The sequence below is a fragment of the Convolutriloba macropyga genome, chromosome 8, assembly GCF_964194025.1.
Source record: "Convolutriloba macropyga chromosome 8, txConMacr16.3, whole genome shotgun sequence".
Classification (NCBI taxonomy): Eukaryota; Metazoa; Xenacoelomorpha; order Acoela; family Convolutidae; genus Convolutriloba; species Convolutriloba macropyga.
Genome location: NC_134475.1, coordinates 19,628,494 through 19,654,055, shown reverse-complemented (window position 1 = coordinate 19,654,055; position 25,562 = coordinate 19,628,494). Strand labels below are relative to the sequence as shown.

Sequence of the window (25,562 nt, the reverse complement as noted above, 5' to 3'; positions counted from 1 at the left end):
CTCCTTGTTTTACTGAGGCTCGAAATGGTTTCAAGTTAGTGACACAATCATTTTAACTCTCTATTATCATGGATTCTCTACTAACGTGAACGTAATACTCCCCTGCATTGAACCAACAGAGAATTCATGATGCGCTCTCAAGTGATTTCCCTAATCGAGAGCAAAACTTTATTTTTCAAAATCTCTTCTTGAATGTAAAATGTAGTCTTGCAAGAGTTAATCTTGGAAGATCGTGTAAGATTCTGGCATGACTTGCTGTACGATTAGCTTTTTTGTATGATTGCGGCTTCAATATTTCATTTTGGTTTGGAATCTGTTGAAATTAGAGCATCTCGCTACTTGATAGGGCTATTTGAAATGACCAACAGTTTAATAAAATCAATGAGCTTGACCTACTTCTTGGTAGAATGTATTCAAATTCAAAATTTTTTGAGTTTTTATAAACGTTATTGCTGATATATCAAAAGAATTTTTTATTACATATGAAATACTAAAATGATTTTGCTGTATCAGCAACAACGTATTTGAAAAAATTTAAAATGCTTTGAATTTGAAATTGATCTCCCACGTTGCTCGAGCTAATTGATTTTTACTAAGCTTTGAGGTATTTCAAATTAAATGAGAAGCAGAATGTCCCTATCAAGTCGAGACATCTTTGTAATAAAACAGTTTTTAACCTGTCCGTAAGTCACAAACATGAGCTCTTCAGGTGTGAAATGATACAGGATGGGTGACTTTGCGAGTGCTTCTTGAATCATCTTGCGATTCTCTTCCCTCTTGAAAGTTTCCACAACTATTGTCAGCCCAAATATGTCACTGTAGTTGTCTTGCAGTGAGGTCTCACCACTCACCCCGGCCTTGTTGTACAGGTCAACGAGACATTCCGAGAATGTGTGTAGTGTAGCGTTAGTCTGTGGGTCCATCAAGGAGCTCATGTAGTACCCTGAAACAAATCCACCCTTTTGGTCTGGTCTTTTGCAGGTAGCAACAAATTTAGTAACAACTATCCGCACCAACTATCATTCGAATCTTTATTTTTGGTGATTCCGGCCAAACGTTTAAAAATTAAGAGCTCTGAAATCGCATCAACCTTTTTTCTAAAAAAGAGAATTTTGTACAATGAGTTATGATTTGTGGAGAATTTTCGTGTTTTGAGGTCAAACGATTTTTGTAAGTTTGACTATCAATCGTTATTTTTACAACTTTAGTACACCTTAGCAACAGTATCAAGGTTTCGGAATCACTTAGTGCCGCCAATCTTCCAAACATTTTCTTTTCGCACAAACCGCAAAATCGAAATTTCTCTAATAATGCTTAAAACATAACCTTTTCTTGAACAAATTATCACAGAGAGCTCTACACTGTATTCAGGATTTGATCTTATAGCTGTTGGAATTTTTGTTCTGGTCATTTGTTCCAGCGTTTGAAAGAAATGAGTAGCAAACTTTTCCCAGAGATTTATCTGCAATTCAAATCCCAATACTTCTCGAAATTTTTTTGTCAACTGCTATAAATGAAAGGCTTGACCGAAAATCACAAAAGCTAATTTTTGCTGCAGTTTTAAACAAACGGCGGTGTCATTATTACAACAGATTGTCAAAGAAACTGATAGAAAAAGAAAAAAAATTACCCGATATTTTAAAAATATTTAAGCAACCAAATTTTTCGAAGATTAAAATTTGCGTAGAAATTAATGACAATAGAAGAATAAATAACATTAGGAATTACATTAGGATTTCCATTAGGAAAGACAAGCAAGCATTTCATCTAACAGGTTCACTTAAGATTGAAGTCATATTTTATATATCACAAGTTACTGAAATGAGCTTTCAGGTGCGATCTATAGTTGGTCAGTAGAGAAATCGTATTATCCTCTTAAGTGTTTGTAGTGACTGCCAATTAATTAAATGCGAATGAAGTAGGATGCTTTTCTTTAAGCAGGAGTTGAAATCGGCCATTAAATGTCAAACAGTCATTACTTAGGTTGGTCATATATTGTCATGCAAAGGACACTGTTAGATAGTTTTTGTGTTGATTGTTTGTGAGGCGATGCTCACAACTTTCGAATTCTTAATTACTTGTTTAGATTGTGTAACTAACACTAACTTTATTTCGCACTTTATTTGAATTTCAATTGAGAATATGAGTTATTGCATGTTTCGAAGAGTCTTGCTGCCGGTTGAAGGATCAATTTGAAATATAATTTGAAATATATAGAGGAACTATATGCTCAGCTGGGTTTTGTTCGTCAATTTTGGCCAATCGATATATCACCGTAGAGAGTTGTGAGAGGTATCGTTAGAAAGTCCGTCCAGTGTAGAATATTTAAATATATTTTAAAAAGTTTGTTTCTGCCAAGGAGTTACTAAGGTTTGAAATTTTGTGAAGATTCGGCTGATTTCTGTTGATTTTGTTTATATTTTCCGTAATTTTGGCCCAAGTTTTTTTCAATTTTGCTAAATCTGTTAATATTGTTAACGATCGGGGATTCGTTTTACCCCTAAAGATTAATCAGCTTCGATTAATTGTTTGATCCGAGTTTTCGGCTAAAAGTTAGGCGATTTTTTTAAATTCAGATTTTTTTAATCAAAACTGGCACAGTATGCTTCTTTGGCCCTTCTTTGTTTGAATTTGCCCAAAAGTACAAACCTATTAGAATTTGATGGGAAAGTGCATAATTTTTCATATATATATTTTTTGCCAATTTATCTATTTCGCTAGCATTTGCAGCAATTAAGTGCTTTTGATAGACACGCAGCAAAAGCAAGCTAGTTATATTTTTGACTTGGATTTTTCAAATTGAATTTTGTTTGGATTGGATTGCATTGGGGCATGGTCTGTTTTTGCATTTTTGTGTGTTTTATGTTAATTATAGACCGAAACGATTTAAAATCACGGTCAAACTTTTTATTGATTTTCAAACTTGAAATTAAGGCCAATAAATGAACATATTTAATTTATTCAGAAAATGCTCAAGATTTTATGTTGCCGACGAAATTCTTGTCTCCTGCCTGCATTTAATGTTCTTTTTGCAGTTTCATGATCGTATCTCGCTGATTGGACATCTGAGTAACGTTCTTAAGTGGAATAAGTGAAATTAAACATTGATTTCAGTAGATACGGGAATGGTTCTTATATTTTTAATATAATTGATTTCGAAAAATTTCCTTTTGCAATTTTTTTGTCTTATATCTGTCAATTTAGTCTTATTATAGACAGCTTGCGTACTTTTTCTCGTGAAACAAAAATTAATCTTTCGCGGGATATTCACTGCTGGTTTTATGGCTTTTGTACTACCAGTTTTCGTAAATGTATTTTTTGGATATTTGCCCATTCTTTTTGCTGTCCTGTGGCGTTACCACACTGAAGGCAGGTCCCACTGGAGTTGAAAGATTGTGCAAATGAACATCTGTAATGTTCCAATTGAATTGCTCATGCTTTCAATGGCTTCGACACCTTTTTGAATTTTTGATTTTGGCCTGTATTCGTCGGTCTTATTGTTCCGACCCCTCTTGAGGGGGGAGGAACTATATACTCAAATGGGTTTTTTTGTTCAGTCAATTTTCGCCGATCGATATATTCATCGTACAGAGTTGAGACTAGTATCATTAGAAAGCTCGTCCAGCGTAGAATATGGAATTAAAAAGATTTTTTTAATTTTCGTTTTCTACAGGGAGTTATCGAGGTTTAAACTTCTGAGAAAAGTAGAGTGAATTCACGTTGTTTTTATTCACATTTTCCGAAATTTTTGCCTAACTTTTCGTCAATTTTGCTAAAATTTGTTGAAATTTTTAGAATAGTTTCGTTGATTTTATTTTTAAAGACAAAAAAGCCTTGTTGATTATTCTGATTTAATTTTTTTGGTCAAAAACTCTGGATAAATTTTTCAAAATTCAGCCTTTTTCATCAAAAACAGAACGAAATAAGCTACTTTAGTCCACTTTGATTAAATTTGCCGGCATTACACCCACAAACAACACTAATAAAATCTTTGTAGTCTCATAAGGGGGCTATTCCTACTTCAACTTCCGCTGAGAGTGCTCTGTAATTAAAACTTTGCCGTTTTTGGCTAGCTTTACTCGTTTATTATCAAAAATGCAAAATTTTTTTTTGAGGTTTCAACAAACAAATTATCTAACTCTACAATATTCGAAAAAATAATACTTCCTAACGGACAATAGGTATTAGCAGGGCTAGTTTCTAGCCAATCTTGGACTGTTACAATCCAAAAAGAATTCGGAATGCAATCAGTCGGTCTTTTTTTTAAAAGAGATCTTTTTTAAATAATAAAGAACAGAACATATCAAAAGAAAGCTCAGGAGTGATAGGTCCAATTGGCTTCCTAAGCAGCTCCAACCTAATGCATTTAGTTTTTTACTTGAAAGTTTATGATAGTTTCGACTTTTAAAAATAATTGATTTTTAAATAAATAATGGCTTAATGATCTTTTCCTCCATTTTTTTTTTAATTTGGTCAACTTGCAGCTTCGTGTCAGCAAAGAAAGAATGCTTCTCCATTCTACTGATTTGAAGTTTAGTTTCGATTGCTTTTGAAGCTTGTTATTGTTTTCTGGCTTTGACACTACTAGATTTCCTTTTTTTTTAGAAATTTGCCAGTTTTTCCTGTTTTCTAGTCACATTATCACATTACTGACAGATCTCATATCACATTATTAGCGTTCAAAAAAAACACAATTGAACATATTAAAATCCTTAAATATAGATTATCGTTTTAACGGCTTCGACACTTCTTTCTTCAAGAAATTAATTGAATTTTTTAATTTTGTCTTTAACTGTCATTTTTACTTTGTCATTTCAGTTGTATGAAATTTCCTGTATAGTTATAGGTTTCACTGTTTTTTCGTGGAAGAATAGATGAGCCGATATTCTGATATTAATAGATAGCTGATGGCTTTCACGACTTTGAAAACAATCGTTTTCCAAAACTAGAAAAAAGACTTTAACTTCGCAAGTTTGTTCTTTTTATTTTTCTTTTTGATACCTAATCTCGGTAATTACAGGTCAAATAAGACAGTATGGGTGTCAAGGGAACGGAACGTGTCAAAGGAGATTGATGTCCCAAAATTTATTTTTTTAAAGAATGCGTTATGACGTTACTGACTTCGAGACCGGTTTTTCAGAAAAAAAAAGTAAATTAATTTGATTTTTGTCATGTGTGACGTTCTTTTTGTAGACGCAAGAATTATTCTAGATAATTGCAGGTCTCGAAGAATTCTTTTGGATGAATAAACGACCCTATTTAAATATTCCAGTTTGTAATTAATGTTTTTCATGACTATGGATATAATTTCGGTTCGAAAAAAAATCAAAATTATTTTATACTTTTGCCCTTTTCTCTTTTTTGTCTACTTGTTACCTAGTCTAACTAATAAATGGCCAAAAAATGCATTATCGGTGTTTTAAGAAGGCGCAAAAGAATATATTTTGAGGGCTGAAATATGGCTTGACGGTTTCGACAGCGTTTTCTGGCAAGTTTCAATTGAATTTTTGTTTGTTGTTTTTTGTTGTTCTTTTTAGCCGCTTAAAGAAATGAAGAAGGATGTTTGTCCACTCTTCAGTTTCTTTTGTTGTCGTGTGACATAACCACATTAATGGCAGTTACCACTGGAGTTGAAAGATTGTTCAATTGAACATCTGTAGTATTCTAAGTGAATTGCTCATGCTTTGAGTGGCTTCGATGCCGTTTTGAATTCTTGATTTTGGCTTGCATTTGTGGGTCTTTTTGTAGACATGTATCATAAAGATAGGACTCAATGGCTTTCTATGTAGATAAAAATGAAGTTATTCAAGGATTTCAGTTTTATTGTTAGTTTTAATAACTGAAATTAATTTTTTTTCGGAAAAAATGTTTTTTCGAAGTTTGCCCCTTTTCTTACTTATTGTGAACTTGTAACGCAGTCTCTTTTTTGGCAGGTGCCATCGACTGTTTTTTTGAATGATGCTTTCATGTTATAAATGTTTTTTGACCAACTCACTAAAAGCTGCTTTGTAATTGCGAGGGCTATTTTTAACCTCAACGTTTTTGTTTAGGAATTCAGTTCGTCTTGCCATCATTTGATTTCTTCATTCTTTCAGTTATATAGCTCTGCGTCACACCTAGTTTTTCATTACTTTTTAGTTTATTAGTTTTTTGTTAATAGAAAAAATTTTGCTTCTAGTCTGATAAATTCTTTTTGAGGCCTGAAACTAAGGGTCAAAAGAGCGCACACGAATCAAGTGTTTAGCTCTTTGTCTATATGGTTAAATGGTTTTTTTTAGTCATAAAATCGAGATCGGTTTGTGTATCAATGTTAACTCCTTCAATTTTCAGTTCTATCTAAGCTCCTAATATCGCGGCTATTTTTCGATGCTGGAATTTTTACGGAAATGAGGAAAATAGCCAGTTTAATTTTTTTTCACATCATAGAAAAATAAATTGATGCTATATGAAAACTCTTGAAACGTAGATTTTTTGAATTAGGAAAAATTTTCCTATTGATGCTGATGATATTGCTTCGGTGGTTACCATATTAGCCGACGCATTTTCTCGTTGTTTTCTTACTAATTGTTTTCCTTGTGCTTTTCGTACATTAACAGATTAGAAACAATTCATAGATCAATAATGATCAAATTTATAAAATTCTTTTTGTCAGTATATTTTTCATTTGTCACAGAAATTATGAGGTATCATATTGGAATTTGATGGACTGCGATTAGTTAAGAGAATGCACTTTTTGCAAAGTTACCTGATATGACAAAAATTAAGAGTTTTTGGGGGAAATTGATGGAAGAATTACTCTCACCTTTCTAAATCCTGTGTTCTTTTGACATATTGGTTTTTTTTCTGTTTTAAATCTTAACCAAACTGGAGCTTTTTTTTGTGAAGCGAACTGGAGCTCTTTTTTATCAAAGCGAAAAAAATTCCGCAAAATAATGTGTAAAATAACGAAAAATGCCAACTTTTGTTTCCTTGTTTTATGAGTGTAAATATTGTCCGTCATATTGGGTAAAATATGCATCCAGCAAATACTTTTTTTGGTCCTTTTGGCAGTGAATTCTAGTTGGGAATCAGCAAAATAAACAATTTAAAGTCAATAATAATAGGAATTTTTCGACAATTTTCCACAACAATTTGAATTTTTGCTACACAACGCTCTTTTATCTGCTCTGCCGTTTACCCCCTTTTTTGCGGTTATGGCTTTCCGTTAACGTCATCATCTATACAATCTTCACTTTTTGTTTAGAAATATAGTTGACAGATAATTTGTGGGAACTGACATTGCATAGCAGTTTTTTTTCAAACACGATTTCAACCCCGGCTTCTCTATCGAGCCGACGCCCAGATTCGAAACCATATTCAGGTGTATTTGTATTTTATTAAAAATAGAATTTTGAAGTTTGTTAGTTTCGTTTTTTTTTAAAATATTTTTTTGGTTCAAAAACATTTTGTTTCGTTGTTTTGTGTAAATAAAAGTTCTATGTAACCTTTTGACAAGAAATACACAGTTTTGAATATAGCTTCTATATAACAAGAAAACTTGTTAATACCAAAATTTTACCAATGCGAATTAAGAGTATTGTTCAGACTTAATTTTTACCCGCAGTAATTTATCGCTTTTTGACAAAAATTTGCATAGATTGAATTACAAATCGTTTTCCTAGACATTTATGAACCAGTTCCATAAAAAGTGTTCCCAGCACTTATAGGCTCATAAATATAGAAAGGGTTAAAAAAATGTCGAATTAAAAATTTTGAGATTGGTGTCGAAATGATAAATTTTCATAAAGTTAATTAACTATAATTACGATTCAGGGCTAGTATAGAAGAAATTGATCAAACTGCAAATTTTGTTTTTGTGTATAAGCTTTTTACAACAATCGATTAATTGTCATTTCGATCTGTTCTGACTGTTGTGGTTCTTACTAGATGGATATAAAGTATAAACACAATTTTGGGAAACTAAATTCTTTACATTTATTGAAATAACGAAAAATTCCAATGATTTTTAGCGCAAACTGATTGTTAGGTCTGTCTTTTTAGTAAAGCAGCGATTGTTGTTTTTGCCCAGACGTCTTTTTGTTGATTCAAGCTGACAACAGAGGATTTGACATCTATTTTTGACAATATACCTGTTTTTTTTTGTAGGTGTTCAAATCCGGTGCTCCTTTTGATGCCGCGCATTCCGTTTTGGTTTATCTTTAACTTCAGGGTATAGATGAAGATATTTTACTGGTCAATAATGGTGATAAAACGTTGGTACAGGGCCACATTATGCTCTTATGGTGTAAAAAAAACAGAATGAAAAAAAATCATATATTTCGGTTTTCCGTCATGATTTTTTTTGCAGTTTTGAAGCTGAACCTTCGAGATCAGAAATTTCAACTCAAAAAGGCTGAATAATTATATTTACTACGTCCGACAATCAAATGAGTATTTTGAATAAAATTTAGAAAATTAAAAAATTGAAATCACCAGAAGTTGACGGATTCAATAAAAAATATAGTTCTGTTTTTGTTCTGCTCCTATAAATGGTGATTTAAATAGGCTCTTTTAAAAACTGTAGTTAAACTTTGAATCAGTCGCTAAACTAACGTTATCCAAGTGCTTTGTTTTAATGGTTTTGGGTGCTGCGTACAGTTGCATCATATATGAAAATAATTTATTTTGCGTGGTTGTGAGGGACTAAAATTGTTTTTCCAAATGAAGTTCACCGTTCATTCTGATTGATGATATCGTGCGTTCCATTTGCCTGAATAAAAAATCGGTCAGAATTGTGAATATCAATAAAACCTTATTTTTTTGCTTTCAATAAATATGTCTGAAATGAATAGGATGTAATAACTTTTACTAACAGTTCGTCACTGAGACAATTTCTGCTCTGAAATTGGGACAAATGCTTGAAACTTTTCAGTTATTTTTCAGCTTTGATTTTTAAGCCTTTTGATTTTGCCCTTTGTTGTATTTGAGATAATGCATTAGACTCATAGTGAGTGATGAAAATTTGATATCGGATATTTTTAAAAAGCGTCAACTGACCTGGTATGATCCTCGGATCGAGTGAGTGACCAAACTCGTGAGCGAGGACAGATCCAATTCCTCCGTACAGTGATGGTGTATGGTGCTGGTCGGAGTAGAGAGAGTTGATTAGAAAACTGAGGAAGCGCACCTGTTGCTCATCTGGACTGTAGTAAGCGTTCACAGACAAAGCCGAAGCATACATCCTAGGTTCAACTTCCACCATAAACTTATTGTGTTGGAACTCCTGCAGAGCCAGAATATAGTAAGAGTGAGGCTTAAACGCGTTCCATTTAATGTCGAGATTTTCCGCCAAAACGTCCGTAAAATTGCAAGCTATTTGATCGGATCGTGGTCTGACCTTAATTCGTTTTATGTACTCGGTCAAACCAACTCTTGTTGTTGCATTTTGCACAGAATTCTCAATTCGGTTCAAAATCGAGGTTCTTATTTTTTCTGTCAGTTGTTCAATGTCGTAGAAGGCTTGTTCGCCTGTGTAATATTTCATATAAGCGTTCGCGGAAATGAGAGCGAATTCGAAGTTGTGGGCAAGATAATTTAGGCAATGTTTTTCACGCTCTCTCGGATGCGATGCGCACATTCTTTTGTACAATCTTTCTGCAGTTTTGTCGTCAAGTTGTTCAGCCATGATGTCTACCAAATTACAACCCTCTTGTGTTTGGGTGAGAGTTATTACTGTTGTGAGATACACTGTGCTAATGAACTGTAGCTGCATGAAGTTATTGGCATTGAAAAGTTGTTCAGAATCAATGAAATCTTCCAAATAGTTTGCGCCTTCTTGAAGCTCTATTTCGATACTATCTGCTGATTTCTCATACTTGTCGACAGCCCATTGTGGAATTAATTTTTTGAACTGTAGCAGAGTTTCTATCTGTTCAGCATCTGCAATCTGTGGGCTTGTACCATTGGAAATTTCCAGAATACTTTGAACAGTTTTGTTCACGTTGCTCTTGAGAAGCTCCTGAAACACACCATGTCCTTTCGTGGGTGATTCTGATGCCGTGTTGATTATTTAAAAGTTTGTTCATCATATTTTTACTCAAAAGAAATTCTGTTATTATTACAAACAAGTCCAATATCTACCCGTTAACTTACGCGTTGTTGTTCCAACTTTTTAAAACGAAAATGAGCGAATATATATATATATATATATATATATATATATATATATATATATATACCAGGCTGTCTTTTTTCATAAAGTAATATTCCCTTGCTCTTTTGTTTATCTTAGAACGATACGTACTACCTTATTAATGCTATTGACTTTATCGATTTGGCTATTTCATCCAATTTTAGCTACTTCTACCCCTAAACAGAATTACATTTTCAGCCTCTCAGTAGAATTGTATTCAGCAAATACAAAGGTTCTATGACCTTCCACGATTTAAAATAGTTATTTAGTGTCCCCGCTTTTCGTCGCTTATCATTTGACCCCTCTATTAATTCACCGCAATTGAAATCCTTTATATAATATGTACTGTTAGCTTAGTAAAACAAGGCGGCTCGGTAATGTGCAATGGCACATAAGGTTCCGACCCCGCCCATCCACAATTTTGTGGATGGGCGACCAAATGAGGAACAGATAGAAAAACCCAAAAATTATTTTTTGCGAATCCCAAAAAAGCCCAAGTCTTTTTCAAAAAATTCTGTATGAACGATAAGATAACCTCCAAAACAAATAACTCAGTGGAGTAAAAATTGATGCATTAGATTGCTGTAATATGTCAATATTAAGAAAGCGAGTCAAAACGAACAGCAAAATCAAACAACAACAACAACAAACATTAATTATATCAAAAAATTTATGTCCCTCTTAAAAACTAAATTTAATAACAAAGTCAGCATACCGTCAGATAAACCTGAAACTAAACAAAAATAACTTAAAAATCACCAGAAAACATATGCGACCAGTCCATAGAAAGGTTGGGTAACAATTATACAAAAAAGAACAAAAACAGAAAAGTAAAAAAAATTAACTTATTTTTTTGAAACAATTAACTTCAAAGTAATAAATACCATTAGGAATAAATTAATATTACCACAAATTTGCGATTACCACTGCTTCTATAGAAGGGCATTAGGACCTGACCTTATTCATTTTATAGAGCGGCTAAAAAGAACAACAAAGAACAAACAAAATTTAAATTGAAACTTGCCAGAAAACGCTGTCAAAACCGTCAAGCCAAATTTTGGCACTCAAAATATATTTGATTGCGCCTTCTTTAAACAGCTATAATGTAGTACGTGGCCATTCATTAGTAAGACTAGGTAACAAGTAGACAAAAAAGCGGAGTGCTAAAGTATGTAATACTTTTAATTTTTTTTTCGAAACAAAATTACATTCAATGTCATGAAAGGCATTAATTACAAAAAGAGCTATTTAAATATCGTCGTTTTTTCATGAAAAAGAAACCCTCGAGACCTGTAATTATCCAGAATATTTCTTGCATCTACAAAAAGAACGTCAAATATGACAAAAATCAAATTAATTTAATTTTTTTTTGTGAAAAAGCGGTGTCGAAGCCAGTAAGGTCATAACAAAATCTTTAAAAAAAAGATTTTTGGACACTAATCCCTTTTATTCCCTTGACACCCATAATGTCATATTTGACCTGTAATCAACTAACGAGATTAGGTAACAAAAAGAAACATAAAAAGAACAAAATTGCGAAGTTAAAAAAGTTATTTTTTAATTTTGGAAAACGATGGGTTTGAAAGTCATAAAAGCCATCAGCTATCTGCTAATATCAGAATATCAGTTTTTCTATTCTTCCATGAAAAGCCAATGAAAGCTATCACTAAACAGGAAATTTCATACGACCGAAACGACAAAGTATAAATGACAGTTAAGACAAAATTAAAAAATTCAATTGATTTCTTCAAGAAAGAGGCGTCGAGGCCATTAAAACGATGATTTATATCTTTCAAGATTTTAATATGTTCAATTGTGTTTTAATTTGAATGCTAATAAGGTGACATGAGAACTGTCAATAATGTGATAATGTGACAAAATTAGAAAACATGAAAAACTGGCAAATATCAAAACAAACAAAAATCTAAAATCTTGTAGTATCAAAGCCAGAAAACAATAATTTCAGGCTTAAAACTGCAACCGAGAATAAATGTTAACTCAGTAGAAAGAAGAAGCAGTCTTTTTTTGCTGACACTAAGCTGGAAGTTGAACAAATTAAGAAAAAAATAGAGGAAAAGTTAATTAAGCCATTATTTATTGAAAAGTCAATTATTTTTTAAAAAAAACGACCATAAACTTTCAATTAAAAAACTAAATGAATTAGCCTGGAGCTGTTTCGCAAGCGAATTGGTTGGACCTATCACTCCTGAGCTTTGATTTGATATGTTCTGTTCTTTATTATTAAAAAAAGTCTTTTTTTTAAAAAAAAAGACCGACTGATTACAACCCGATTTTTTTTGGATTGTAACAGTCCAAGAATCGCCCAAAACTACCCCTGTTAATACTTATTGTCCGTTAAGAACAATTGATTTTTCAATGTTGTAGATATAGATAATTTCTGAGTTGAAACTCAAAATAAATTTTGCATTTTTGATAATCAACGAGTAAAGTTAGCAAAAAACGGCAAAGTTTTAACTACAAGGCACTCTCTGCGGACTCTGAAGTAGAAATAGCCCCCCTCTGAGTCTACAAAGATTGTATGAGTGTTGTTTGGGGGTGTACTGTAGGCAAATTTAATCAAAGTGGACTAAAGTAGCTTATTTCGTGCTGTTGTTGATGAAAAAGGCTAAATTTTGAAATGTTTATCCAGATTTTTTGACCAAAAAATTAAATCAAAACAATCAAAAATGCTTGTTCGTCTTCAAAAATGAAATCAACGACACTATTCTTAAAAATTATAACAAATTTTAGCAAAATTGACGAAAATTTAGGCAAAAATTCCGGAAAATGTGAATAAAAACAACGTGAATTCACTCTTCTTTTCTCAGAAGTTTAAGCCTCGATAACTCCCTGTAGAAAACGAAAATTAAAAAAGCTTTTTAATTCCATATTCTACGCTGGACGAGCTTTCTAATGATACCAGTCTCAACTCTCTACGATGAATATATCGAGCGGCGAAAATTCACTGAACAAAAAAAAAAAAACCCAGTTGAGTATATAGTTCCTCCCCCCTCAAGAGGGTCGGAACAATAATCATTTGGCGATTGCTCGCGGGCCATAGCCATGCATCACCGGCCCTTGAGGCTTGATATCAAATTATCACAACCGAACATGGGATTAATCTATCCGCTTAATTATCAGAGAAAATTCTTGTGCTGGCGTCGTGTTTTATCAATACTGTTCTTTTAATCCCCAATTATTAATAGCCGCCTCAGCTTCCCAGCCGGCTTTTTTAACGCTCCCAATTTTTTGCTTCGTCGAACTATTTTTTTTTTGCTTTACAGAAATACTTTACCTTAGTTCACATCTTGTTCAACATTTTGCGTAAAATCGTTTTGACTTCTCCAGGCTAGTTTTAATCTTAGCTTATCCAGCTCGAAGTGCTTTTAGACAGCAGGTGCTCAGCAAAGCAAATGAACAGACTCAGTATCAAAAAACGAAATCAGAAATAGAATTGGGAAAAACCCATGGAGCCCAGATTTAGATGCCGTTACTCGAACTTTGTTTTATTATAAGTCTTACTCACCATCTCTATTGCTCATTAGTATTGATGCTAGCATCTGTATCATCTCACTATGAAACAGGAGTATGTTCAACTACAAAATGAAATCGAAACACTTTGCACTTTAAAAAAGTTTTCCCACAAAAATCGTTTTCACTATTTGTTTTTCTTCTTTCAATCCCAATTGTGGTTATGGGAATCAACGGTGGCTGCTTTTCGGCAATCTGCCAGGTATGTTTTAACTCCGATTTTGTAACTCCAAATTATATAACACCACAGAAGTTTTACCTCGATTTCGTTGATTCTATAATTTAGGATATTTAGGTGTAATTCAATACCAATGGGTCCCATTAAAAGAAATTTTAATTGGGGTGAAATGGATGAAAGGTGAATTAAATACTTTAAGAACTCTATCTTTCTACCCCGATTTTAATATGTAATTTTTTAACATATAATTGCAAAGGGAATAAAGCTAAGGGCTCTGTTACTAAAAGCAAAATTATATCGATTATCAAATTAGTTATTTCATCCAGTTACTGATAGGGCAAATAAATGTAATTGATAAGGGAATTGAACTCTTTCTTGTTGAACTCTCTAGAAATTTTTATGTTTTATTGTATGTTGAAATCAATATAATATGTGCCGAGTTGGCTAATTCTCCCAAACACAAAGAATTGTTGTAGTAATATGCCTGGAGTTTTACATTAAAAAAGTAAACCATCGCGTAGAACTACTCTAAGTTTTACAGCTAGCAATTCCAAGTTTTCACATTTAAAAAAGAGAAAAGTTTTTCGGGGTAGACGGTAAACAAAATAACAACACCTGCAGCAGACGTAGTTTCCGCAATACCACCGGTAACAGAATTTCACCCGACCAAGCATGCGTGCCGTCTTTCCCCAACTTAAAACAAACATCTCAATTTCTATTAAAAATAAACCAACAGTCTCAATGTACAAAACCAGTGGACCAAAATTTGTATAAATTGCACTTTTTTAAATAAATTTTTGGTGATATGTATATGATATGGGTTCTCAAAAGTTCCGTTTTTTGGCTGGCCGGCGGATTCTTTAATTCATCACAGAAGAAAGTCTACCATATTTACAGGGTTAATATTATCATGTTAATATTCTGGGTAGGGCCCCTGTTTGTTTGCTTGCTACAGAAAAACGCACAGCCGATTACTTGATTCCTTAGAAAAAATTGTTCCAGATTGTGAGACCAAACGATCTTTTGAAACATTCCCGTTAATAATGCGTCCCAAAAACATCATCCGGAACCAATGTAATCAGGCTGCTATTTCCACTTCACCCGAATATTTTTATGGGAAGTTGGAGATTTTGGTGTGTGAGAACCATGAAGTTTCTCTTGCTCAAAATGATCTCTATCGCCCTCTAAAAAATGGGAAATAGGAAAATCCTTTGAAGTTATTGTTGATGAAATAAATACTATGGCAGATCAACAGCATTTAGATAGTTTTGTTTTTGAAAAAATAGGCAACCCTTTTAATTTTTTTTAAATAAAATTAAAAATTTTCCCCCTGAAACTCTAGAATCAGAGAAGCAGCCCTCGAATATTCTGAGAGAACAACTCGTGCTCGTGAGGTTTGGCGCTATGGACGAAAAACCTTGTTAAGCAGATCCCACCTTGGAATTTAGTACTAAAGACTAAATGCAAACAGACGCTGTCGTACAACAATTGAATTTATTGAAAGCCTCTCGGCTAGACAAAATTCCCCAAGGGGAAGTGCCAGAGCTTGGAATGCAGAGTTCAGAACATGATTGAGGTTTATAAGGATGAAACCGATTTTCATTTCCTCGGGGCTATTGACGTTTTGTCATTATTGTGTGTTTGAACCACAGCGGCCTGTTCTCAGCTGTCCTTTTCTTATTAATCCGCACATTTCAGGCTGATCTTTTTTATGAGAAGCATTGCCCTTTTTTTTAGCGACTATAGCCATTTTTTTGCGTCTGAAACTTTCACGTTGTACCATCGTTACAGCCAAATTTGGTCAGGCTATGGTCAACCCCAAGCTGTGGTTTAGTAAGAGCTCATCCTCACACAGACAGCTTCACGGATAACGGGGGTTGAACTCTCAATCATTGGCGTGTGAACCACACTCTTTACTTCTCTGCTCTCACGCCAGGTTTGTGTTATTTAGGTCTTCTGAACTGCATCTTTGCAAATTGTTCATTTCCACGCCAAAATAGATAAAAAAGCTTATGACGTTAAACCGATATCGGCATGATTAAGTTGTGAGTTTAATTGACAGAGGTGAATATTTACGGTGTTGAATTTTGGGGACTAAATAAAGCGGGATGAAAAACTAAAACTGCTTGTTTTGTCGATTGCTAATTCGGTGTCAAATGATACGGGGTTATTTGAGTTCATAATAATATGTATTGGTTCATGCGATTAATTGGTGATTTGGTTATATGGGGTTATAAGGGGATATGGAATATCAGATATTTTTTGTTCTTTGACAATTTGTGTTATTTTTTGATCATTTCAGCTGACTTTTTTGTCATTTATACCAGATAATTGCTACTCAGCTTGCACGACTGAACTTTGTTACAGAGGTCTGATTGAAGAATTTCTATATTTTTGATGGTTGTTTAGTTATGTTTTTGAAATGATGCTTGATTTTTTAATGTCTATTTTTTAGTGAAACTAACTAGTTTCACGTTAATGAGCTAACGATTACAGCGTGGGAAATCCGGTGTTCGAGAATATCCCCATCTTGAATCTTAACACGATTTAACTGGCAGTGCTGAAACCGAATGTTTAAAAGCAAAATCAGCTTTGCATATGCCTCTCATCAGTGTGAATCTTACGTTGAGTGATCAAAATTGATGTAATAAAATTTGACTTTTATTTCTAAATCCTTTTGTAAGTTTTAGTGCTTGAAAATTTTTGATATGTTCTACCGTTTTTCGTGCGGAGATTGTTGGGTCATGTTTTACTGCTGATTTACATTGCTCAATGCATGACATGTTTCGTTTAAATAATTTTGTGGATACATGACTTCTGAATTGATACATATTTTTCAGGCATATTAGCGTCTTTTCTCTGTTAAGAAATTTGCTACTTAATTATCAATCCTGAATTACTTTGCAATTGTAGATCAGACTCCTCATCTTTTTTTCTGAAATCGATTTTTTTACTCGTTTGTCTAACAATAGTACGCTCATTCAAACTGAACTCAAATGGTTGTAGTTATTACCAAAGGTTTAACGAAAATCTCACCGGAATTGGTTTCTTTTTTATTTGAAATGTTACTAGCGGTCTACATAAGCTATAATAAAAGATAATATTGACTCGCCATGTCCCTACTTCCTCTCCTTTTCCCACACCAGCTGCTTTAGGCTAAGAAAATTGAGCGCTTGTGAGATAAAGACAAAATCCATTACAAACATCCAAGTTTAGCGTTGAGATTTTTAGCCAAATATGGAAGTTTTTATGAAAGTAACTGATCTGTTTGTCCCTCTGAAACTTTTTAAAAGAAAAGGGGTTTTAAGGAATTCGAACTGCCCTAGACGAACAGGGACGGTTATCTGCTAAAATCTTGTAAGAGTCTTGCAAATAACGGTTATCTGCTAAGACGCAAGATTGCAACGGTTATCTGGTAAGACACTTACCAGATCCTTACCAGATAGGCGTTTCATCATTTTTGGTTAAAACACCCAAAAAGCCTGTGTTTTCCACTCTATAGAATAACACAACAGAAAGAAAGGTTTCACCGAGAAAAACTTTGAAACACAAAATGAGATACAAAAAACGCATTGCTGTTTGTCAGCATAACCAACATTCAAAAATTTTCTGCCGCTCAATTTAAAAAATCCGCGAACACATTTTGTTTACATTAAGTAGGCAGCGCCCTGCTTCTTATCCGTTGTATCAGTTGTCACATTAAAAAAATGAACACAAAAACAGCAAATTTGCACCAAAAAATCTATTGAAAGCAAAATACATCAGAAATGCGTTTACAATCCAATAAAACGGATTTATTTAGTGTTTAAAATAGAAAACAGTATTAACCAATGTTTGCCATGCACCCGAAACACAAATGGGAGACTTCGAAATAAAAGATATAGACTGACTTTTTTTGTGGTAGTACAAATAGGATTTTCAGTTGTATTTCAATCAACCAAACAAAAGATTTTTATTTTGATACCTAGACAGCCTATTATCTCAAAAACAAACAATCGTGGCCACCGTAAAGATAATTGGTCCTAATATACTTACCAAACAAGCAGATGTGACTTCATGACAACCCGCACTTTATGGCTACAGATTTTGCGGTAATGTGGATCAATTCCGACTGGTGCCGTCAAATGAGTTAGCTGAAGTAGGAATTTGCACTCGTTGCAAACTAAGTTTTTGAAAAAAAATGTTCCATGTTGTCTTGTGCGACGTCAAGGTACACAACGGTACACACATACTGCGGAAAAGTGTCTATCAAATGAAATATTTTGTAGAAAGTACTAGTACCCATTAGGTTGTCAGACGTTGGTAATTTTTAGCCTTGTTGGTCTTGAAAAAAAGTTGTAAGACTATTTGGTTTTTTTTTCTCAAAATCGCCAAAAGTGTTGTAAAAAATATTGCTTCGTTTCGCTCCCCCTTCCTTTCTTGCGACTCATTCAATCAAAGTGTTTTACTTTATTATTGTTTTAGCCAAAAAACTGGTACCTTTTTAGAAAACCTATAAAAAATATTGAAATCGATTTATAGGTTTCTAATTGGTACACAAAGTTACTGAGCTCACGAACCTGGCTTGCTGAGACAATGTTTTATGTCTTATATGTTGTTAAAGCCCATTATGGTCGTTTTTAAATATGTTTGTGGGTCATTTTTTACGTTTTAGAAAGCTTTTTATAGCTATGTTGGTCTTGCAAGAGCATTGGTTTTCTGTCTGGAACCTTTCTGGAGCGACGGATGCCTGGCAAGAGTCTTGCAAAGTCGACGGTTATCTGGTAAGAATCTTATAAGAACAACGGTTATCTGCTAAGGATCTTGCAAGATTAACGGTTATCTGGTAAGAGTCTTGTAAGAGCCCTTACAAGATGACGAATAATCATACAAGAGTCTTGCAAGAGTCTTGCAAGATCTTAGCAGATAACCGTCCCAATTTGACAAGGGTGGTTTTGTATTCGGTTAAACTTGAGAATAAAATCCTAAAAACCTCAGAGTTTGGAAATTAGGACACGGTGCTGCTTCTTTGAAGGCCGGCTTCTTTGAAGACTTTGGCGTGAGAATTTGCAAAGGGTCATGAAGATTATCAAACGAAACTACTACTTTCAAAACTTCAAATTCCGGCGTGAACATTCGAGACAAACATGCAAAATTATTTACGACCTTTGTAGCAAAAACAGGGAGCGGTAAACTTCCTATTTCGTCCTGGTGTTCCACAAAATTCGTTCTCTTGGACCCTTTCTTGTGCCGTGTGTATTTACGACTTGCCGTCTGTTTATTAAGAATTATTGTTCATATTTTTCGCTGAAGACACTAATTTAGATATTACTTACTGTTCTTTTCAAACTGTTCAACAGGATATTGCAATCGTAGGTATCTAGTTTCAACAAAACCAAGTTGTACTGAACTTTAAAAAAACGTTTAAAAATATTCTTTAAAACCAAAACTTCTATTTCCTGGGTACAATTAAAAGATAAAGTTATTAAAGTAGAACGTGTTTCCCAATAACTATGCATTAAACTAGACAATAAATTTTCTTTCCATAGTCACAACAAGTCCGTCGGAAAAATACTATCTAAACAGTGGTTTAAGGGTTTTGAGATATTTCGTGTCTCGCTGTCAACTTATTAATTATGGTGCTAATGGTGCTTCAGTTTACTGTTTTTGCAGCTTTTCTTCTCTAAAACCTTAATTAATATTTTTTTGCAGAATAAGAGCCTGAATATGATTTACTGGAGTCTGATCAAAGGTTCATGTCTGAACACAGACTCAGAGTTGCCATGAAATTTTTATAACGCATCTTTTATTATCAGTTAGCAAAGTAGAAATATATCAATTGCTTAAATTTGTTTTAAAGGTAATAATTAAACAGCGTAGAAACGTCTTATAATAACCTCTTTAAACCGAAAACTTGTCAGCGGAATATGTGGAGTTCTAATCGGCAACCGCTGCATAAACCATGTCTAGCTGAACGAAAATCGAAAAAGACTCAATCAGACTACGTGGATCTAAATTGTGAAATTAAGTAAAGATAATCCGAATTTTTCATTCAGGGCTCTATAAGGCTTCAAACAATTGATAGCATCAGTCTGCCCAGGCATCAAGTCTCATTTCGCTTGTAATTAGGGACTTACAAATTCTTGTTTTCCAATTTTGATTAAAATAGATAATTCCGTTGAAATAGATTCAGAAAGCTGTTGTTGTCGTTTGGTTGACGATACTTCTGCGTCAGTTTGTAACGTGGACTTTATTGGTCTCGTTATCTGTCCGTGCCTTTTCTTTTATAATAACGTGTGTTGTTCGAGAAATTGTGAAATAAATTCTTTTATATTCGTCCTAAAGTAGATTATTTTTAAGATGAGCAATGTCAATATGACACTGTAAGCGATAAGAGTTCTCGATACCATCTTATTTGTAACGCCCTCAACAATTATTTACAGGATGTGAAGTTAATGCTGTACTTGTGCATGTTTTTTTTTCTGTAAAGTGTTAGGCAATGAGATAAGATGTGTTAATTCCTGATTCAAACACTAAGTTTTTTCAACACTTTCTTAATATTGATTTGACGATCTATGATCTTAATTGAAATTTCCATTGTCAACTCTTATAAAACTAATCAAATCAGTTTCATTAATTGTCCATGCTAGCTTTTGTTAGTAGAATATCTCACCTTGTCTTCGGATTCGGAGTTGAAAGGCTCGTATATGAGATCCAAAATGTAGTCCAGTACATTTTCGTTAACTTGGCCATCTTGTGTCATCGGAAATAAGTATTCAAATGAATACTGACCCGGATAGGAGACATACAACCTGCGGTCACTCGCGATTGTTACCTGAAGAGGACATGAAGAATACTGCTATCGAAATTACAGAACAAACTCAACTCTTATTGAGTACATAAGTATATAGAGCTGCTTTGCACCAAAAGGTCTTCCTTTTTCTGATCTACATAAAAACTTGCCATGGGTACTGCAGTTCCCATCAAGTATTACTGGAAACCGTGAAGTTTACCCATTAAGTATTACTGGAAACGGTTTAGACCCCTACCACACACATTCACACGCGATCGCAGAGAAGACTCCTCCCTCCCCCCGGCTTTATTCCATCCCCTTTTCCTACTCCCTCCAACCGCTCGCCACCTGTTTGAAGGCAATTTGCGGGACTTTAGTTGGTTATGTTATAAGTTTTGATACCTCAAAGAAGGGGCATATGAGAGTGTTTCCGAATGGCCACATGAAGGCATAGAAAGGTCCGTTGTAGTGGTCCTGTGGGGAGACAGACTTGTAAATGTTGAATCCGTACTTCTCCACAAACCACTCGTGAACAATTTGCACACTCTGGGACTGGGTTGTGTTCATGGTCTCTGTTCAAACAAAATACAATGATTATCTAGCTAGATTTCATACTCACGCTTAGGAGTAAGCAGTTTTGTGGAGCATTCAAATAATTTTGTTTTTTAGTGATTTTTTTTTATATAAAAGTTATTGGAGAAAAATCTCTAAGGTCGTGTGTACCAGAGTCGGTACCGGTGTTACGTGTCCTGATCGTAACTTCGATACTGATGTAAATTCTCTATCATTGGATAGTTTCAAATCTGAAGGTATGCTCTGACGAATTTCAATTTGTATTTGCTCGTTTTGGCCCCCACTTGATTGTGCCTATAATATTTCACCCTATCCACCGGGCACAACATACTTGAGCAAACAGTAATGCGCAGTGTCATAACTTGCGTTTATTATACGTCAATTGGTCAAACGAGGAACCATCAGAATCAATTATAGTAAATTGAGATTACTGATTTCAACGAATCCATCTTTGCCCACTGATGAGAACTCGTCCATGCAACTGTGGTACAGCTGTGCCATTTTCAGCTCAGATTCACAGCTGTTCCCTTCTTTGTTCTCCATGATCTTGTCAAACATCCGAGGTAGCATGCTCAGGGTACTCAGTCCAAACATGGGAGTGTAGTCAAATGCGTCCAAGTCGACCAATGCATTGGCTCTGAAGCCACCGCAAGCATACTCGTAGAAATCCTATATTCAAGAATAAACTGAACTTTTCATCTCCCCATTTTTAAAGTAAATTTGATCTAGGGAACTATTTGGTATTTGAGTCCAACTAATCGGACAAGGAAAGTGATAACTCTGTGGTATGTTAAAGTAATTCCTTACTGATATTAACTGTACTGACTGGACTATTGATTATTGGACTCAAGCAATTGACAGACAAAAGGCGATCAATAACCTGCCTTAAATTTTGTTGAGCAATTTGAATCACTGTTCTTTTTGTCGTAAGATCTCTTTGAATTCAAATTGTCTGTTACATTCTTTTCCGATAGTTTCGAAGATCCAATTAACCATAAGTACCGCCCGTAGCACGAAGATTAAATTATTATACTTTTCCATTACCTTGTTACTCCTCGAAACCCGAGTATACAACATGGCCCAGTTAGGCGCAAAATCAAACGACATCGGCCATAGAGCCATTTTGGGAAAAAGCTACGCAATACCCATAAGTCGCATGGGAAAAGTGGGTATCATTATTTAGTTTAGCCCTAATCATTTGAAAGAATCGAATTGAATAGAATTACCTGTACCAAACAAACATCAGTTCCACTACCGACTCAACCCGCAGAAGAAACTGCTGTAGATAAGACACAAAAACGAGAACGAGAGATTAGAAACCAACTAGAATACACGAAATGGACTCGTGAATGTCCAAAGTTTACAGATAGAGGCGTATTATTTAACAACCAACCATGGGATAAAGCTACCATGAAATCAAACTCATTGTTATATCTAAGCCTTAGCACTTAAAGCAGGAGATTATTCACAATTAATATGCCCATATAGACATTCAAACAACGCCACTAAACGAAGTTTAGGACAATTTAAAAAACACATTGGTCTCATAAAGAAACATTACATTTGACCGTTATTGTTTACTTACCCGTAAACAAAAAAGGGAAGAGACATTGGAACAGTTCCGCTCTTGTATGAGAGTGCTTGCTGAGTTTTATATTTTACACGTACTTGAAGACGAATTATTACTTGACATATTTAGCGTAATTATGCTAAACGAAGGAATCCAGAAAGAACTGTTGAAACTCTCAATTATACAAGACCGTTTTGGAACAGATTTCCGGAACAAAAGGGCGGAACAAGACCTTGTAAGGCGTGTGGAAACCCGTGGAGTACGAATCATCAAGCAAATTGCATAGCCGAAGGACAGAAATGCAACAAATGCGGATTCTTAAACCATTTTGCACGCATGTGCAAAACGCAAGTACAAAATAGAATTCAGGACAATAGTAGCCGTTTCGAACGGTGAGGCTATCATACGAGGCATCGAATCAAGTGATACAATGACCTAGACCTTGAACACCTGGATCAACAAGTAGGCACAATCATACAGAAACTTCTGGACGATGAAGAAGAATGCTTCACACTTGACGACGGCAGATCAGGTATTGGCAATTATAAAAACGTAAAAATCGAGATAAAGGTACAGAAACGAGTTTTCTCATGGGATCCGTAATTGCCTTAACACTCATACCGGAAAACGTGCTTAACAGGGTACAAGCACGAACTAACAAAACTATTTACACAAAAGGCAACTTAGACTCCTGACAAAAGTCCTACACCAAAGACTCTGTCGAAATGGTGGGAAAATTATTTGCTTCACTGAGCTAATACAATTGGACGGCCCCGTCAAGTATAATCTGAGCATTGTCCCATCAAACAAAGAACAGCCCTGAAATTCCGAGATTTAGTTTCAAGAAACGGGAGAGCTCAACGCCATAGAGTACAGTCAAGGTTCCACAGAAATCTCCTTCCAACCCAATAAAAGGGACGGAGAATCCCCATAAAGTAAAACATTTGATTGACATTTGACTCATAATGAAACTTATTAACTGTTCGGACCAATATTTTAGTTCCCCGATGTTAATCACGGTCGTAAAGGGTGAATCCATCAACTCAGCTTTGGACTCAAAGATCATGAACATGGCGATCCACAAGAACAAATTTCAAATTCCGAATATATCAAATTTACTAGATACTGTTGGACCAAGTTTGAGGCCTGATGTAAATAATCTAGACAACTCGTTTAGATCAATCGACCTGAAGTACGCATGCCGTCAAATCCCCTTACACACAGACATAAAAAACATTGTAACTATAAAATCGCTGGTGGCAAGGCAACTGGAAGATACAGATTCCTAACCGGTTTCTATGGATTAAGGACATGCCCAAGAATTCCAAAAAGCGATTAATTTTACGATTTCAGATCTCACAAAAACACATTGTTTTGTAGATGACATCTTAATTGCCTCTACTGGTTCCAAAGAAGACCATATCATTCTAGTAGAAAAAGATCTTTAACGACTAGACAAAGAAAACTTTGCAATTTTAGTCGAAAAGAGCAAATTCGCCGTCCAAAAAATTGAATGGTTGGGACATAAAATTTCAAAAACTTGAATCATTCCGCTAGAATCTAAAACGAAAGCAGTTGCAGAATTAAAAGCCCCAATTAGCGCAAACAGCTCCAGTAATTTCTAGGAGCAGTTAATCGTTCAATCAAATTTATAGATTTAGAGATTTACTAAAACAGCAACAAAATACACTTGTTCAGAAAATTTTGAGGCGAAAAGAATTAAGGAAAATTAAACAGAAAATAGAAAGCATTATGGAAAATGAACATTTTGATAACAAGTTGAAAACGAGGATCAAATATCAAATGCGACGCTTCAAGGGAATGTTTGTGTACAGCGCTCTGGCTATTGCATTTGCCTCACTGAGCTAATGCAATTGGACGGCCCCTTCAAGTAAAATCCTGATATTACAAGTTGTAAGGAAAGTAAATTTGAGGAGAAACCAATTTGAGAACCTAGGACTACAAATATCACAAAAATCTTCAAACAGATAAGTCCACAATCTTATTAGATTCAGAGCATTGTCCCATCAAACAAAGAGCAGCCCTGAAATTCCGAGATTTAGTTTCAAGAAACGGGAGAGCTCAACGCCATAGAGTACAGTCAAGGTTCCACAGAAATCTCCTTCCAACCCAATAAAAGGGACGGAGAATCCCCATAAAGTAAAACATTTGATTGACATTTGACTCATAATGAAACTTATTAACTGTTCGGACCAATATTTTAGTTCTCCGATTGTAATCACGGTCATAAAGGGCGAACCCATCAACTTAGCTTTGCACTCAAAGATCATGAGCATGGCGATCCACAAGAACAAATTTCAAATTCCGAATATATCAAATTTACTAGATACTGTTGGACCAAGTTTTAGGCCTGATGTAAATAATCTAGACAACTCTTTTAGCTCAATCGACCTGAAATACGCATGCCGTCAAATACCCCTACACACAGACACCTAAAAACATTGTAACTATAAAATCGCTGGTGGCAAGGCAACTGGAAGATACAGATTCCTAATCGGTTTCTATGGATTAAGGACATGCCCACGAATTCCGAAAAGCGATTGATTTTACGATTTCAGGTCTCACAAAAACACATTGTTTTGTAGATGACATCTTAATTGCCTCTACTGGTTCCAAAGAAGACCATATCATTCTAGTAGAAAAAGATCTTTAACGACTAGACACAGAAAACTTTGCAATTTTAGTCGAAAAGAGCAAATTCGCCGTCCAAAAAATTGAATGGTTGGGACATAAAATTGCAAAAACT

General features: G+C 34.5%; 2 protein-coding genes across 2 annotated transcripts in view; one reads left to right on the top strand and one right to left on the bottom strand.

The window, feature by feature from the left end:
* The window catches only part of LOC142344557 (neprilysin-1-like), a 59,663-nt gene that overhangs the window by 4,313 nt on the left and 29,788 nt on the right, over positions 1–25,562 (bottom strand). The window contains exons 2-6 of the mRNA XM_075396320.1: positions 21,657–21,894; positions 21,055–21,224; positions 20,533–20,694; positions 9,037–9,997; positions 678–943 (exon numbers count right to left, since the gene is read on the bottom strand). Of these exons, the coding sequence (XP_075252435.1) occupies positions 678–943; positions 9,037–9,997; positions 20,533–20,694; positions 21,055–21,224; positions 21,657–21,894 (1,797 nt within the window). The remainder of the gene's footprint in view (positions 1–677; positions 944–9,036; positions 9,998–20,532; positions 20,695–21,054; positions 21,225–21,656; positions 21,895–25,562) is intronic.
* The window catches only part of LOC142344979 (uncharacterized), a 120,248-nt gene continuing 95,621 nt past the window's right edge, over positions 936–25,562 (top strand). Inside the window, exons 1-2 of the mRNA XM_075397062.1 lie at positions 936–981; positions 18,535–18,643. The gene's annotated coding sequence lies outside the window, so the exon portion shown is untranslated. The remainder of the gene's footprint in view (positions 982–18,534; positions 18,644–25,562) is intronic.